Source organism: Miniopterus schreibersii (assembly GCF_964146895.1).
Source record: "Miniopterus schreibersii genome assembly, chromosome: 2".
NCBI lineage: Eukaryota > Metazoa > Chordata > Mammalia > Chiroptera > Miniopteridae > Miniopterus > Miniopterus schreibersii.
This window is the reverse complement of record NC_138102.1, coordinates 168,680,560-168,698,984: the sequence shown is the minus strand read 5'-3', so window position 1 is coordinate 168,698,984 and position 18,425 is coordinate 168,680,560. Positions and strand designations below refer to the sequence as shown.

Genomic DNA, 18,425 nt, shown 5'->3' with positions numbered 1-18,425 from the left:
CCTGGGGCACAAAGGATGAGCTTCTTGATTGCTTATTGTTTATCTAGAGAGGATGGGGAGATCATTCTAGGACCAGAGGCACATATTTAAAGCACTTGAAAAGGTCCAGCCCCTGGAAGAGAGTAAAGTACTCTCTTTTTGATGAGAGTCTAAATCAGGTAGCTCAATGTAGGCCCCACAGTAAGGCATAGCTTGGAGAAGAGCAGTCCAGCATGTGTAAGAGAACTCAGAGAAAACCCGGCGACGTGACCAGGCTGGGGTTAAAGGGCAGCCCCAGATAAGAAACCTTGAAAAGCCTTGCAGTAAAGAAGATGGTTCGATTTTGTTCAACCTGTTTCCTGAGGCACCCACAGGCTAAGTGTACTACCTCATTTAAAGGAGCTTGGAAGGGGTGGTGGCTATGGGACATTTTTACTCTTAGATAGTTGAATACAATCAGAGCAAATGGTTGTCCATCTCCAGTTCCCTCCGCTAACAGCAACAACAGGGGAAGATTAACAAATTTACAAATGGTCATTTGGCTTACATGTGGGCCAAGACATTTTAAAGCTATTACAGAGAATTTATGTTCAACCCCCTTACTTTACAGATGAGAAAGCTATAATCCAGGACTGTTAAGAAAACTCCGTGGCATTGAAAAAATAAAAATGTTAGTGTGTTAACTCTCCCATCCAGGATTACATCATCTAGGCTGGTATGTTCTGCAGGCCACTGGTTCCTGGGATACCTGTTAATACGCCTATTAGTGACATATCAGTTTTCAGCAAGAAACAGGTTGAATGGAACTTTTAATTGGTCAGATAAGTTGTAATCATTAGAGTTTCTAGAGTTTGTTAGATTATGGAATTGTGGGGGGGAGGTGTTAAAATAAAAGACTATTATTCTACAGGATATGCTCTGAGGAATGCTGTTCTAGATTATGCTACCTCAAGCCCTAGATGTGGATTATTAGGTAAAATGAGAGGGTGGAAGCATGACTTTGGAGCCAGAGAGAAATGACTTTGAGTCCTGGATCTACCTCCTTCATGCTGTGTTACCTTAGGTAAGGTTATTAACTTCTCTGAGCCTCAGTTTCCTCATCTATAAAATGGACTAAGGCTAGTGCCTACTTCATATTGTCATTGTGAGGATAAAAACAAAATAATGCTTATCAAAGAGCACAGCACACAGGGAGCAACTGCTATATTTAAAATAATTAATTTAGTTATTTATCAACTTATATCTTTGGTTCCTAGTTTTTTATTTTAAGATATTTTGTTTTGATTTGCATTGTTGAGAGTGGTTTTATGAACCTTTCTCCTTGAAGTATAAAATGTGGACAAGCTTTAAAACATGCTAACATCCTTATTTTACAGATACTTTTCACTAAAGCAGAAGCTTTACCTTAATCAAATCAATGGTCATCTTTAGAAATAGAAACATAAATGGGAAGATTATGGTTAAAGTAAATAAGCAGCTTTTTGTAGCCACATCAGGTCTCCTTCCACCATCTGTGCTAAGGTGAGTCTCTCCCAAGACTCTCCAATCTCATCAAAGCAGGAACAGAATGCAAAGTAGACATAGACACGTCAAGGTCATACAGGACGATGCTTGTCCTCTAGACAGCCCCCAAACCCAGCATCAACAAGTAAACAAGCCTATTTCAAGCAACCTTAGAAGGTGAAAAGTAGATTTTTGGGATACAGAGCAAGCCAACAAGCCTGTTAGGGCATGGATCTTGAGTTTCTTGCTTTCTGCCCAGAGGAAAAGTGTGTTAATTTCCTAGGGTTTGCCATAACAAATTACCACAAACTGGTCAGGGCATGAAACAACAGAAACTTATTCTGTCACAGTTGTAAGCCACAGGTCTGAAACAGAGGTGTTGGCAGGGTTATGCTCCCTCCTATGGCTCTAAGGAAAAAAGCTTCCTTGCCTCTTCCAGCTTCTGATGACCCCAGGCATTCCTTGGCTTGTGGCTGGATTACTCCAATCTCTGCCTTCATCTTCATATGGAATTCTCCCTTCTGTGTCTGTGTGTCCCAAATCTCTTTCTACATTTCTCTTAGGGTGGACCCATTGGATTTGGGTGGACCCATTGGATTAGGGTGGACCTATTGGATTTGGGTCCACCTTAAGTCCAGGGTGACCTCATCTTGAGATCCTTAGTTAACTATGTCTGCAAAGGCCCTCTCTCCAAATTAGATCATCTTCACAAGTCCCAAGCCTGGGGTTTGGACATATTTTTTTTGGATGCCACTATTCAACCCACTATAAAAAGGATTATGGGCCTTAAAAGTACAAGCCTTGCAATGTTTAATTTTATGTGTCAATTTGACTGAGACAGGGGGTGCCCAGATATTCTGGGTGTGTCTGTGCAGGTGCTTTTGAATAGGATGAACATTTGAATGGATAGACTGAGTAAAGCAAATTGTCCTCCCTAATGTGGTGGGCCTCATCTAATCAGTTGAAGGCCTAAACAGAACCAAAAGGCTGACCATCCCACAAATAAGAGGGAGCTCCTCCTGCCTACCTGCTGAAATGAGACAATGATCTTTTCCTGTCTTTGGGCTAAAACTGAAACATTGTTTCTTCTTGGATCTTCAGCTTGCCAGCATTTGGATTGGAGCCTACACCATTGGCTCTCCTAAATCTCCAGATCAATGATTGCAAACCTTGGAATCTCAGCCTCCAAAATCACCTGGACCAATTCTTTATAATAAACAAGCAAATAGATACATACACACACACACACACACACACACACACACGTATATATATATAATACACATGTGTGCAAATCCTGTTAGTTCTGTTTCTCTGGAGAACCCTGACTAATACAAGCCTCAAATCTAGATAGAAACAAGAGGTGCTGCAATCGTGGCAGGGCTGAGTCCCTGAAGAGGGATGGGCACCATAAGCCTGGGCGTGGGCGGGGGGGGCTCTTCCTGTGGAACTTTTGCAAAAGCCCTGGTTACCAAATCAGAATCTCCAGAGAGGCAATATTAGGCATCTGAGAATGACTTCCAATAATTGACAAAGCTTAATGGAATTAATATCTCCCTCTTAAGGGGCCATTCAGGCTAACTAACATGTCAAGTTTTTTGCTTTTTAACTGGAATTAAATTCATTCAACAAGGTAACACCAATTTTCTCACACCAATCAAGAAATTCTCTAGTGGCAGTTACATGAGTTTTCAGTTAATGAAAAGGGGAAGATGAATTATTCCTTAATAAATGCAATTTAGTAGATTAAAACACTTCAAAATATGGATTCCATGAAGAGAATTAAAGTGTGATTGGTACTTGTGCTCTAACCTTTATCTTTGAATCAAGTTAGCTCATCAGGAATTTACTTATATTATTTTATAGTACAACCCTCCCTGTACCATAGTTCAACATTACACCCTCAGTTTTTATCCAGAATCAATTAAGAAATGGTTATACAAAGAGCATTCCAACACCTTATATGAACTCATTACGGAAAAGTGTCCCTTATATTATTCGTGTCTTTTATCTAGCAATTATGCTTCAACAACAGGAAAAAGTTTGCCTCCTCTGACAAAACAGATGCTCCTTTCTATGGGTTATGTGAGCCACGGTCCTTTCTGCCTTGGCTACCAAGAGACTCAGAATGAAATTTGTCTCACTTGCATTAATCATCCTTATTTTCTATTCAATTATTATTTCCCTATACTTCCCCCTCAATTACATACTTCATTTTTATGTGACCTTTTCAATGATCCATTTGCATTTATGCTTTTGGTTGTAATCCATCTCAAGTCCTGTTTTGGGAAATAGGCTAAGACATGAATCAAATAACCCCAGATTCATGGGTGCAGAGCCAGGAGTAGAACTCAGGGTCTCCACTTGTTACATATGCTGTCTGTCCTTTGAAATGGGTGCACCTTCAAGCTGTCCCTCCTGTGCTCTGGGGCCTGCTGGCTTTCCCAGTGACTGCAGCACAGACCTCGCACATGGAGCCGTTATGTTTACGGACGCCCCAAGGACTCATGCTGTAGGAAACAGAAATCCCCCAGCACAGAGTCCAAAGGCCATCTGTTCCTGCCTCTCCACTGATTCCGTGTCTGGGCTTCTGGCTGCCTCGGCAGATTTAAGGGACTGGGTCTGTTTTCCCCCCAACACGACGGATGTTGGCTGTGAAGGGAAACAGCAGGAAGGAGCAGCCCCGATCTGGTGCCACTGTGCGGCCTGACACACAGCGCACATGAACAACAATACCAGCAACAATAGCAGGAGCAGATATCTCATGTTTCACGTGCCCTACGCTAGGCATCCTAAATATATCGTCCCTGCTCCTTACAACAGCCCTCGCTGACATTTATTACTCCTAGTTTGGAAATGAGGGGAGCTCCGAGCCTCCTTTCCTAAAACGGTATGACTTGCTCGAAGTTAATGGCATCTGCTTGCATGGGGAGGACTTAAATACATGCTGTTCCTTACCGGCTCCTGGGAACAGCATGCATGACCCCTGCAACATTACTTACTTTATTAACAATAGCTACAAAAGCTTTGCCAGATTGAACAAAAGCGATTTTTGCCCATCCCAGCCATGTCACTTCTCAATTTAGTGGCTGGAGGGACATGATTTCATTGATAAGAATGGCCTTAGTTGTCTCCCCCTCATCTGTCCCTGGCCTGTCTCGGCTGCAGGCAGCCCTTGGAGAATAAGTGAAAGTAGGAGGTGAGAAAGGGGAGCATTCATTCATATGTATGAAAGTGAATGAGAAATGAACATAAATGTTGACCACGATCTAGAAAGGCCACCTTGGTAATGAGCAGAGATGAGAAAGCAGCCATTTCGAGCCTTCGCAGGCTGCTCGGGGCCAAAGGCCAGGCCTTCCCACCCTCTTCCTGTGCATGGATGAGTGTCCCTCGCAAAATGCTGGCTCTTCTGTTGTTGTTTTTGGAAAACAACTGCTTCCTTCCAAGGTTCCCCCTCCCAATTAATATCTGTGCGCAGGACTCCAAGTCCCCGGACGCATTGCTATGGATTTGTCCAGGTTTGAGATCTCGATTTCGTGATTTCCTCCCCATCTTCCTGGTCCCTCCAGAGCCCGCTGAGTTATGACACCACCTTCCGCCGGCCTGGAGGATGCTTAGATGATCCCATACCATGCCTCAGCCTTCCTCCACGTTCCCCCTGCCGCCAGGGTGTGGCTCTCTGCAAATGTAGCATATTCTCATTGCAGAGACTTCCCAGACCCATTTAAAACGGAGAAAAATGCCGCTGGACGCAACACTGACCCTCCACAGACTTCCCTGTCCCATCCTCCCCTCCATGCTCGCTTCTCATCTCAGGGACTCGGTTTAACCCCCACCCTTGAGATCAGGTTTCAGATTAACTTTTAAAAACTTATGCATTCCCCCTGGCAGGTTTGGCAAAGTGATTAGAGCATGGGCCCGCAGACTGAAGGGTCCGGGGTTCGATTTCAGCCAAGGGCACATACCTTGGTTGCAGACTCAGTCCCTGGCCCCGGCTGGCACATGAATGGGAAGCAACCAATCCATGTGTCTCTCTCACATTGATGTTTCTATCTCTCTCTTTCTCTCCCTTCCACTCCCTCAGAAAAAGCAATGGACAAGTCACTGCATTCTAGGAATACAAAGAAGGTCAGGGTCATGTGACTGAAACCACAGAAGATGCCAGAACAGTCCACCTGTGTCAAGTCTGGGGCCCAGAAACTTTGGGGGGGAAGTTCTTTCTGTTATACCTGGAACCTTGTAGGAACCACCACCCAGCTTTGTTCTCCTGACTCCCTGCCCCCCCATATTTACATGCAGAATCTGTCCTGTGCCAACGAGTTGCTATCTGACACACCATTTAACTAGTGTTTTGATGTCTGGGCATGTGCATTCTTCCTGTTGTGCCTTTGACTGTGAGCTCTCTGAGGGCATGGATTATCTCTGTGCCCTTCGGGGTCTCTTTGAAGACTCTCCTAGTGTGGGAGTCCCATCAGGGTTGGCTGCCTATTGGGTCAGGAGGAAAGTTGATTGGGGGACTATAGAATATACATAAGAAGAGTTGAGAACACAGACACCGTAATTAACTCCTGTATTTCCATGGCACTGGTTAAGAACAACCTTCTAAGGAAAATAAGGCAGGTATTTTTATGTCTATGTCACAGACGAGGAAACTGAGGCTCTGAAAGATGAAATGACAGCCCCAAATCACACAGGAAATAAGGCTAAAAGTCTGGTCTTCCGAGGACTGTCTAGTGCAACGTCTACCACGATATACCTCCAAAATAAAAAGGAAGGAGGGGTGGGAAAAACCTAAGTGCCCATCAGCACATGAGTGGATAAAGAAGATGTGGTGTATATTCACAATGGAATAGTATTCAGCCACGAGAAAGAGGGACATCTGCCCTTTGCAACAGCATGGATGAACCTTGAGCACACTACGCTAAGTGAGAAAGTCAGAGCAAAAAAAAAAGCACTGCGTGAAATCACTTATACATGGAATCTAAAAATCTAAACTTTGTAAAAACAGAGTAAAATGTTGGTTACCAGGGAATAGAGGGAAGGGAATAGGACAGATGTTTTTCAAGGGTCAAACTTGCAACAAGTAGTTAATAAGCCCTAGAGATCGAATGCACAGCAGAGTGAATGCAGACAGTATTGTAATCAACTAGCTTGCTCAGAGGCTACAACTTAATTATTCCAACCACAAAAGGAAAGAAAAATCATGTAATGTGATAGAGTTGCTAATTATTGCTACCGTGGCAATCGTATTATAATAGATAAATGTATCAAGTTAACATGTTGTACACCTCAGGTTTATACCAGGTTATATGTCAAACATACTTGAATTATAAAAGATTAATGGAAAAATTAAAAAGGCGGGGAACTCAGAGATGACCGTGTTACATGTCCGTGCCCTAATTACCTCATCTACAAATTCAAGTGCAGGTACCACCTAAACTACAGATGGGCAGTTCCAATAGGATGAATGTTTGGGGGCATATAGGCTCTGAGGGCAGATATGCTCTCAGGGGTAGGAGCTTGCGAAAGGACGAGCAGAGACCAGAGGGAATGGAGGCGGGTACTGCTTGGGGACTGAGGCTGGGAATGAGGAAAGAGAAGGTGGTAGAGAAGAGGGAGGAGTGGTCGGCGTTCAACGGACAGAGGGGGAGGCTGGGAGAAGGCATCAGAGAGAGAGGGAGGAAGGGAAGGCAAAGCATGGGGTGAAAGACGGGAAGGAGAGCAAAGAAGAGAGGGAGACAGAGAGCCGAGAGCAGAAGGACAACACACGCTCCTTCCGTGTCCCTCGGTCTCCTGCCAAAGGACCAGCCTGGGGGAAGCAGCAGCGGGGGCTTCAGAGCTCTGCTCACCTCCTTTCCATGGATCGGCCGGCACAGATAAACACACAGGACGCGAGACAAAAACAGAGCGAGATTAACAGGACATCAGATATTCCGATAAACCAGAGAAAGGAGGAGAAATATATATATTGAAGTTAGAAGGCAGAAAGGAGAAAGAGGAGACAAAGGGTTGGCCAGGTTAGGGCACCGTCTGAGGGAAGCAGAGCCTCTGTCCAAGGCGAAGGCGTGGGCCACGCTGCCAGCGGACTGGGAGGGGGCCGTGGAGGGGGAGCCGAGATCCAGAACAAAGACGGCACGTGGCGTTGAGGACAGCGGGAAGAGGAAGGTGAAAAGTGTAAAACTAGGAGACAAAGAACACAGCAGTACCACTGAGGGGGGGAGTCACAGTGTGGCCCTTATGAAACCAAGACACTCAGGCACGTGACCCCAAAACGTTGACCTCTCATTGGCAGAAGTTTGTAGCTAATATTCATGTCTATGTTCATTCATTGTTTAGTAGTCGTGAGTCCACCTGCCGTGGAGGTATTATCCATCTTAAACCTGTAAAAACAGAACCCCCAGACTTTATCCCTCTTGAGTAGGGGGTTCATCATGGCATCCCACATGAGGGCACCGGACGAGGGGTTTTTCGTGGGGAGGGTAAATCTGTTGTGAGGGAAGGTGGTGTAACGCTCACCAGAATGGGGTGGCTGACTGTAAGGATGCTAGTGATAGTGGAGATGGTGACGAAGGCTGGTGATAGAGGTGGCACAGAAGGTGGCAAACAAGGGGTTCAGTTAATGATGAGGAGGGTGGGGATTACGGTAGTTAGAATGATGAAGACGATCTCTGCAAAGCTCGGGCACCACTTGTGAAATGACACTGTGGGGTATGTGTGTGTGTGTGTGTGTGTGTGTGTGTGTGTGTGTGTGTGTGTGACAAAGATACAGAGACAGACACAAAGAAACAGAGAGAGATAGAGACAGGTAAAGAGAGAGGTCACCCATAGATGGCTCGTGGCTAAACTAGGTCATCATCTTCCCCGGGACCCTTCCTAGAGCCCTCTCCAATGGTCAAAGCCAGGACCCACCATTTCCCCTAAAATGCTTAACAAAAGAGAAATGGTGAATCTATGGCCATATTTCCTTTCTTTTTGGAGGTGTCTGCTGGATTTTATTTTACAAGAAAACTGTCACCTAGGAGTTCCCTGGGGAGGTTTTTAAAATATACATAGGCTATATCGGCTGCAAAGGACCTCAAAAATCAACCAAACTGTGTAGGTCTCAACCCAGATGTGGGGCATAACCTTCTGGGGACTTTTCCACAATACTAATGACAGAACCTCATTCCATACCAACCAACAAAATCAAAACCCCAAGGTGGGACAGTGGTACGAACATTTTGAAAATATTCCCAAATCATTTTGATCAGCTCTCCTGATGAGGGATCTATGTCACAGAAGAGATGGGTGAAGCCCACAACACACAGTACGTAGTGGTGGAGTAACAACCAGAAATTCACAGCGAGTTTGGTGCAATTTTCCCTGCATGCTGATGATCCAATCGGCACGGCTTGCTATCTGCTCTCATTGCCACATTCACTCTGAAAAAAATGCCTGGCTGTGTTGGGACCCCAAGGAAAGGGAGAAAGAAGCTGGATCAGGGCAACATTTGGCTTCTCATGGGACACATCCCAGGAGCTCTGAGGTGAAAGGATTTCCACACCCAGGCCCTCTCCCTACCCCAACTCTCTTTCCTGTCCCACCCACATCATTCCCCATACTTAGGGTCCTTGGGGAGGTAAAGGTGATTTCACCTCCACAAAACCCATGTCCCACCTGACCCTGTTCCCAAATTACTCCCATCCAGCCAGCCCTCGAGAGGCCCTTAAACCCAGAAGAAACATGTTCGTACTTTCTTGGTGGGAACTTTGATCTTCAAGAATTCTGCCTCTCTGGCCAGCACCTGCCATGGGGCGTGTATCCGGACAAAGATGGATCCTTGGCTTTTACTCTGTACGGTACAAAGGAAGAAGAAATGGAAACACTTATAAGGACATAGCTTAAATTTCAGGCTCCCCGAACTCGAAGCTCCAACCTGGTGTTTCTTCAGTTTCTGGTTTTTGTTCTCTTTAAACTTCAGCGGGGCCAGTCTCCTAGCCATACCCCATCCGCCCATTCTGTTTCAGAAAAATTCTCATCAAAACCCATAGGGTGGAGTTCCCAAAGTGTGGTCCTGAGGTTTGGTGCCTTCAGGGGGTAAGAAAAGTTAAAACCATCGTGTTCCCAGGTTTGAAATGTGAGCAATTATGATTTTCATAAAAATCCTATTAACCTTTCTCAGTAACAATTACTTGGTTTACTTCTGCCAGCATACAGGGAACAGCCTGTGATCTGTCTCCAGGCACACATTTTCATTATTTGTTGTTAAATTTGTATTTCTGTTCTACTATTGTGCTGTGTCATAGCCCCAAATCACAAAAGTGGCTTACCTAAGCTGAACAGTAATCATATAAACAATAATGTAAATAGAATAACTCCAAATAGTATCATAACCATAAATCATGAACAGGGCTCCAGAGTGAAAAGTGTGAATGTATGTCCCAGGTCAAGTGATCCTATGAGTGTCTTGATTTCACCCAAAAATGAGAAGTAAAGAAGGAAAGGCAGTGATGAGTGTTTGATAATTAGGTCTTAATGACTCAACCATCCATTCATCCCTGGTCACAGCGTCTGTTATAAAAACTGGTCAGATTATGACATGAAGCCATCAGTTTCTACTCATCTTCAAATAAAACCTCCAATTTTTTCAGAGCAAGCACACACAGGAAAAAAAATTACTCCGACATTAATTCAATTAATCTTGTCATTAAGGAATGAAAGAGACCAGAACAAGTAGGGAAAATTGGCAAAAGCCCTTTCATTTGTGAGAAGCATCTAAAACTACCTGCAAAATTAACCACGAACCCTGTGCCCACAGAGAAAGTAGAAGAACGACAGCAAGATTCCTTCATCAGATGACTGTTGGAAAGTCTAAAACCTGCGCACCGAGTGGGAGATCCTGCCGTGGTGGCCAACAGGCCGTGGGACGGAGCCTCCGAGGGGCCGAGGGGGAAGCAGGGGCCTAGCGAGCTCTGGAGAGACGGGCTGGCGGCGCCCGCTCCACGTGCCCCTGAACCCTGTGCTCCCGAAGACGGGGGGCTTTTGTTCAATCACTGGGTGTCTCGTGAAGCAGGGTGCACGGGGGACTGAGAAGGCACCAACTCCGTGTGCAGCGAAGGTGTCACTGCTCACATAACAGCAGTTGTCCCTTTTGAAAGCCATTCCCCAGCTTCATTCACAGAGGCCAGCCGGTGGCCAACAACTCGCCCCTGGCCGTCACTTAGTGGTGAAGACAATAGCGGGAGCCTGCCTCGCCCAGCCTCTGACCGCCTGCCCTTCCAGGGTCCTTGCAGGCGGAGGAATAAGTGATAAGAAGACTGTCTGCCCCACTGAAGAACACTACGAGGGGGCTCGCGTGTGTTTTTGAAATGATAAATAAAATAAAAGGTGTTTTATGAAGCTCATACTGCAAAGGAAGACTGCTTCTGTGATGTATTGGCTCTACAATGTATTCGGTAATTCAAACATCCAGAACCTACCCCGGCTTCAGGAATAAACGCTGATGATTTATAAGGGAGTAGAATTAAGAAGAAACCAGGATTTTGCAAGAATATTGAACTAAGCATGAAAGTCTGGGATAGTGTAGGGTTGACAAATACCTGGAAAGAATCACAGTAACCAGGACGCTTCCTGACGGAGTGTGTATCACCTGTCAGCACCGAGTTGGTTGATGATGTGGGTCAGCTCACAGAAAGGCCACCGTCCCAACATGAAACAGCCTTCCAGCTGCCCAGCGGACATAGTAATGACAAAACACCGGGCGTGGCCTTCAGCGAGAAATTATCCCAATTTCTATGTCCAGTTATAGTTGCAATGTCCAGAACGACTAGACAGAGTTTTCAATCACTTCTTGCTACTTCTAAATGTAATTTAAGTTTTTCTAATATAGTGAAAATAAGAGTAAGAAAAGAAACTATCTGTGAAGCTGACCTCCAGCCCAGCTCTCCATTATGGCCCAAGCGATGGTGTTTTGGTGAAAGATGGCAAACAGCACCACCCCTCTCGCTAAGATGAAGTCAAGACTATTATTGATTTTAATGTATTTTGTTTTGTCTTTATTTTTAATTTGTGGTGAACCCTTTTTTCAATTTTATCCAAAATTAGTGGCTCAAATGTATACCAAATGTCCATGAAGTGCCTGCAGATGTTCAGTCTGAGAAAGGGTTGGGAGGGCCAGGGTCAAATCCCATGGCCTTGGTGGCAGACCACTATCTGTCCTGACAGTCCTGACCCTTTTCTTCATTTGGTAACTAAGCATATGGCCATCCAGAATGAAGGCTATATTTCCCTTGCAGTTAGCTGTGACCATAACGCTAATTTCTGGCCAATGTGGTGTAGGCAGGAATGTTGTGAAGCACTTTCGGGCCACCCTCTTCAGGGACAGCAGGTAGATGCTTTTTGCCCCTTTATCTTCTTCCCTGCCCCAATCTGCTGCCTGCAACATGGATACAAGCATCTTAAACCTGGCAGTCAAAGTCAAGGTCAAAAGCAGCAAGGTATCAAGAGTCCTGATCCCACAGACTGTCACAGCAGCCCTGGGCTGCCTCCTGGGTTTTATGTGGCATATAAAATTCTACCTTGTTTTAGCCACTGTGAATTTTAGAGGCTCTATCATTTGCAGCCCGACCTTATACTAATGCAACATTGTTTCCCAATGTGGGGGCATTCGTTGCCTCCAGCAAAGCATGCCTCTCCATTCTCCTCAAATAGAACTTGTTTCACATGAAAATAAAAGCTAGAATGCAGTTATGTGATGCTAACATGTAGTCATCGTGTTCCTTTTATGTCATGCAACATTGTGTTCCTTTTATGTCCTGCAACATTGTTACCTTCTCATAAAAAGAAAACCATGAGAGCTGATGTGAAATATTAGCTGGTGTGACTGCTATGTCTCCTGAAGAAAACACAAAACCCCCTGAGCAGAACCATCACCAAATGCAGAAGCCCTTTCACTAACCCAGGAATCTAAAACTGGAGGTTAACATAGATTGAGGGGGGGAGGGGGGAAGAGGGGGAGAAGGAGAGGAGGAAGGGGAGGGAGAAGGGGGAGGGGGAGGAAAGGGAAGAAGGGAGGAAGGGGGAGGAGAGGGGGGAGGAAGGGGAGGGAGAGGGGAAGAAGGCAGGGAGGGGAGGAGGGGGAGGGGGGGGAAAGGGGAGAAGGAGGAGGAGGGAGGGGGAGGAGGCTGTCTGGTGAGGAGGCACCAAGGTGGAGAGCTGGCTGGAGCAGCTGGAAACCAGTGAGAAGGGCTGTGAGGCCGGAGTCCAGGGAAGAGGGGAGAGAAGCTGGTGCCTTAGAGAATGTGCCTGCGATGAGGCCTGGCGATGAGGCCTGACGCTGAGGCAACGTTAGAGAGGAAGAGAGGAAGGGGGGGAGCGAAAGGCTGGCTGATGTGGCAGGACATGAGTTCGAGGTGGTGCCCTGACTTTGCGCCTTTGTGAACTCGGGTTTCTCTTGGTTTACTTAGTGGTGAACAGGTCTAGGAAACGAACTGACAACACAACTTAAAAGACTGAGAAAATGAGAGTCAGGTTATGACTGAGGAGAATTCAAGTATTCACACCCTTTCCTTGGGTACCTTCTTCCTGATACCCAGGAATTGGAGAAGCAGAATTTGTAGGGTTTTATGAAAATGAAATCACACTGAAAGAAGTTGCATAGTGTTTGTGGGGCATTTTCTGGAGAAATTTTCCTTCTTATCTTCCTCCCTCCCTCTCCTTCCTCCTTCTTCCTTCCCCTCTCCCCTCCCCCCTCCTTCCCCTCCTCCCTTCCCTCTCCTTCCCCTCCCCCTTCCTCCCACTCCCCCCTCCTCTTACTTCAGAACCTTCTCGAACTCTATTTCTGTCACTACAAAGTCCTCCCCACCTCCAGACCCAGCCAAGTCCTAATTGGGTCTCAGCTGAAACACGACTTCCCCCTGGAGGCCTTTCCTGAACCCTTTGGCTCCCCTCTTGGCTGCACAGCCCCTGTCCTCCCTCACAGCACCAACCACTGTTGGAATTACCATAACTAGGTGTTCAACATTTGTCTCCCTGGCTGGACCTGAAGCTCCATGAGGACAAAACAACGTGTTTTGTTGGATGCTTTATCCGAAGCAGCCACCACAGTGGCTGGAATATAGTAAATGCTCAGTAAGTATGTACTGCAACTTCAATGCAGATATATACCTAGTAGGTTCTGTTTGGATCCTGTGACCAATACTTAAAAATTGGCTACCATAGCCCAAAAAGTAATTGGTGACTTTGGGCTGACCAGATTTAAATCTAGTTCCATTTTAAGAACCTATTTCAGTTATCCTTAAGTGTCATTGCTGAATCCTTTCTCATGCTGACAACTAAAGTTATTCAAGTTACCACCTCATCAGGAACCTTATGAAGACCTTGCAGCAGGGCCTTTCCATTCCTATCATCGCCCCTGGTCCTCACAGCATTTGCAGATCACTGCTTCCTTTCCTAGAGGCCTCATGCATTAGCACAAACTCATTCTGGTGGGGAGGGGCCGGAACAACACCCTGAACTGAACTAGAATTGGGTATACGTGAAACCGCTCTGCCTTATAGGCTTATAAAAGTGTTATAGCATTAAGGAGAAGAATCAGAGATACTCTGGAAAATAAAAGACATCAACTATAAAAGTCTTTGGTATCTTTACTTGTCAAGCATCAGGCTTCCGTGATGGTATTCAACATCACCATGCTGACAGCTCAAAACAGAGCCAGCTGATGGGCATAGTGAATCTCAGAAGAGTGAACTGATTTGGCCAAAAGACTCTGGAGATAAAGAAACTTCCAAGAACATACAACTGATCTTCCTCAAGTAAGAGATGAAGACCTGAAGCTCAAGACACTGAGCTGCTTGGGCTTGCACATACAGCTAGTTAGGAGCAGAGCCAGGAATGGAATCTGCATCTCCTAACGCCACGGTCCATCCCATAGTGCCTGTGAGGGAACAGCAGGCACACATCCCTGAGGGCTCCCAGCCCATCCAAGGGCAACCTGAAGGCCCTCCCTTCACAAGAGATTAGGTAGATGAGGGATGGAGGAATGGCAGTGAGAGGGGGTAAATTGCACCCCCAGCCACCTGTCTCTAGTGTTCCAGCCACTGCTCAAGGCCCTCTGCAGGGACCAGAGGACAACCGCTCCTCCTGGTGAAATTATCCATATTGTTTATGTCTTGCTGCTGTTATCCAAAGATTGCATGTGGCTTCATGAGACCACGTCTTCCCTCTAGAGAAACAAAAATGAATGGGAGGCAGCCCCAGCCAAACTCTGGAAATCGATACTCCACAGCCTCCTTCCCACACAGTCCTGCCAAGCCACCTCAACGCTGACCCCGGCCGCCTGAGTGTACTCCGGTCCCAGGCCCTGCTGTGAGCCCAGAACATCAGCTGCAGTACATCGTGGCCCAGGAATGGAGCTGCCAGAGGAAGGGTGGGAAGGTGCGCATGTAGACAATGGAGGGGGGCAGAGCGGGGACAGAAGCCTCTAAGGTATCAGCCAGCTGGGCCATCTTGGATCAGCAAGAACCAATGGCACATGGTCCCATGGGGAGCGTGAGAGCAACCACCTGGGATTCGCACATTCTCAGACCATCGTGGTTGAGGTTCACACAGCTGGAGGAGATACGTCAGGTGGTGATGAGATTGTGCCCAGGGCAGCCGTCATCACAACTAAGGAGGAGTGTGGGGCGTAGCTTTGAGACTTTCGAAATGAGACCAGGAAATGAACTGGTCTTCACAGCTGCTCCACTGAGGAACACCATGTTCTACCGGTGCCATCACTGAGACCAAAGTCTTCACTTCCCTTCTGCTTTCAGAAACTTCTAACCTATGACCAGGGAGCAGGCTCTGCCTAGACCTCCTAGAAACACACTAACTTGGAATTAAGCACAGGGAAGAATGTCTTGATAAGAGGAGGAAAGATGAAAATTTGCTTTCCTGGGAGGCCCGGGATGACAGCAAGGGCCTCTCCCCTCCAACCCTCTCCCCACCAGGCCAAGGTGAGGATGGGCCAATCAGCAGCAGAGGTGAAGGGCAGGACCAAATGCCCACTGAACCCTATCCCAGAGACCCCAAAATACCAGCAGTATGACCCCTCTTACAAAAAAGGTTTCACCTAGTTCCCAACCAAATACTGGGGACAACCCAACCAGGGTCTTATGTAAATGAAAACTCAGCCACTTTTGTCATTTTTTTTTTTTTTCAAAGCAAAGAGCCATCACCAAAGTCCCTGGAAGAAGGGGGTATTCTTGGCTAGGAGGATCCCTTGGAGCAGCTACCAAAATGAGCAGGTGCCCAGAAGAGATTATCTCTGGACCTGCTACCACAGTCTCTACTCTGTGCACCACATTTCATTGCATTCCAGACAGAAGCCACCCAGAAAACCTCTGCTCAAAGGCCAGGTGAAATGGAGAAGTGAGGGGAACACAGGAACACTTAGGAGTCAGACCTTCTTACACACCAAAGGCTGAGAGAACCTGCTCCCCACTGAATACCTGAGCTGCAGTGGCCCCCAAGGGCGGCACAGAACCCTGGAAGGAGTACCATACGGGGAGTCAGCAACAGAATGAAATTGTGTTCTCCTGACTTCATTCTACTTCAAAAATCCCACAGAAGAAATGGGGGGAAATCTTCACTATGTAGGAGAGGTCATGGGAAAACCATGGGTACTAGGGCCTGAGTCCTTGGTCCCCAGCCCCAGCTCTGTCACCAGCTACACAATTTTTGATAAGTCATCAAAGCTCTTGAAACTCAGGACCATGTTAAAATAATTGTAATAATAATAACAACACCTGTAGATGAGAAGGATGGACTCCACACAGGAACATGTGAAAGCTTTGGAGGGTAGAAGATATGTTCATTATCTTGATTATGATGATGGCTTCCAAGGTGTATACATTTGTCAAAACTCAACATATTTAAATATGTGCAGTTTCTTATACATCAATTATACCTCAATAAGGCTAGGGGGAAAGGATTTGCAAAAATGTAAAACAATGCCACCCTTCTCACAATTGTTTTGTTTTGAAAAAAATACTATTTTTTATTAAAATATGTTATTTATATTAAATAAAAATTATTGATTTAACAATGTTTTATAGTTTTAGTTTTTAATTAATAAATATTCAGAAGTTGTTCATGATTCCATGATATCTCAGAGTGAAATAAACCTATATACATCAAAGTATTTTGCAAACAATAAAGTACATATATACATACACACACACACACACACACACACACACACACACATACATATATGGGTTTTTTAAGAGCAAGCTCACAGGCAGTCAATTCCTAATCTTTGCCTTGGCAATCAAAGTGAAGAGCATGCTCCCTGGACCACGAAACACATGCCCTTGACCTCTGTGGTGATCCTACCATGCTTCTTTGATGCTGCCTGAGAGAAATCATAGCTGAGCCATAGATCTTGGCATGCACCTAAACACCACCAAGTGAGGTTAAAGGTAATATAAAATGTTCTCTTTGGAATTTACAATGCAAAAGGTTACAAGCTGAACAGAATTCAGGAGCCAGAGACCAAATTTCTACCAAGAAAAAAAAGATAAAAATTCATGAACCCTGAAGATGTTGGCAGAAAGGACAAGGCCTCTCCCAAAACTAACCAAGGCTAGGGAGTTGACAACCAGGCTTTAGGCACACAGGCCCAGCCCCAGACAGAGGGAAAAAGGTTACAGATAAACCATGAGGAAAGACCAAAGGAAAACGCTGCCCTTTCCTAGTCGTCACAGTAAAACTATTTTGGACAGTCGACATCCACAAGTGGAATCAGATGCTGCAGAATGCTAACGCTCATCAGCGTGCGTGCTTCCCGCTCACCCCGCCAAGACAGTGCAAGCATGTCAATGCCCAGAGGAACGGAAGGCAGATTCAGAGTGGTGGACAAAAGGGCCCTTCGTTGGGTAGTTGATAGATACACCAAGGATGATCAATAGGTTCTGGTTGGGCTGGGACAGTCTCAGTTTATTTCTTTAGTGTCACCATCCTATTCAACTTAGCATTTTCACATCATCAAACATGTCCCAGGTTGGACAATAAATCATAGAGTCACCTGTGGATCAGCAATGAGCACCACTAAACTCAACAGCCATCAAACCTTTGGGCAGGAATGTGCAGTATCTACTTCCTGACCTTTATTCCTTTGGCCCATATGATAAATGTCCCACTCAGAAAAGTATTTCCAGGCATTTAAAAGCTCATCATATTACCTCTAAAATACCCATATCTCTAATGTCCCTCCTAACTCAAAACTTATGTGATTTTTTTTATCTTGATACTTTTCTTCCCTCCTCAACATACTTCTAATAAAATCTTCATGCTATCGGTAACTAACGCCCTTTCCCCACACAAGAGAGAGCCCTTGCTTTCTCTTAGCAGTGACTCACCTCTTCCTTAAGAAATATTTCCACTATTTCCTATGATTCACTCTTCCCAACATATTTCAATTCAACAAGTATGTATTGGGGAAGAACCGTGTGTCAGCAATGTGCTAAGAGTTAAGGGCATACAGAAGAAATGTAAGCCATTGTTACCATCGCACAGCTTTCAGCTTCTTTGGTAACCAGGTAAATGATATCTCTAACATACAAGACAGATGAATAACATCATGACTGAGGTGATTAATGTCCAAATGGACAGGACAAGTCATGAATGCTCATTTGTTTGTTGTCTTCCCTTTCACGCATCAATAATTGCCAGACTTTGTTCTGAGAGAAATACTCCTCTTGAATCTCAATCATATGTTTTTGGTAGAATGGACCCCACCACAAATTCCAGAATAGGCCCAATTAGCTTGAACCAATCAGCAAATCCATCCCCCTGGCCCAAGCAATTGGCTCTGGAATGTGTTTGTAATGCAATCAGAACCAGTAACATGTGAGGAAATGTTGGCCAGGGTTTCTTAAGAAAGAGCTTTCCCTTTCTGCCAGAACTCTAGGGAGACGAATGGC

The 18,425-nt window shown here is 45.6% G+C and overlaps 1 protein-coding gene across 1 annotated transcript in view; it reads right to left on the bottom strand.

The window, feature by feature from the left end:
- ANO2 (anoctamin 2) overlaps nt 1-18,425 on the bottom strand; it is a gene marked incomplete at its 5' end in the record, with an annotated part of 267,613 nt that overhangs the window by 207,594 nt on the left and 41,594 nt on the right. The window contains one exon of the mRNA XM_081127869.1: nt 9,215-9,313. Within this exon, the coding sequence (XP_080983995.1) occupies nt 9,215-9,313 (99 nt within the window). The remainder of the gene's footprint in view (nt 1-9,214; nt 9,314-18,425) is intronic.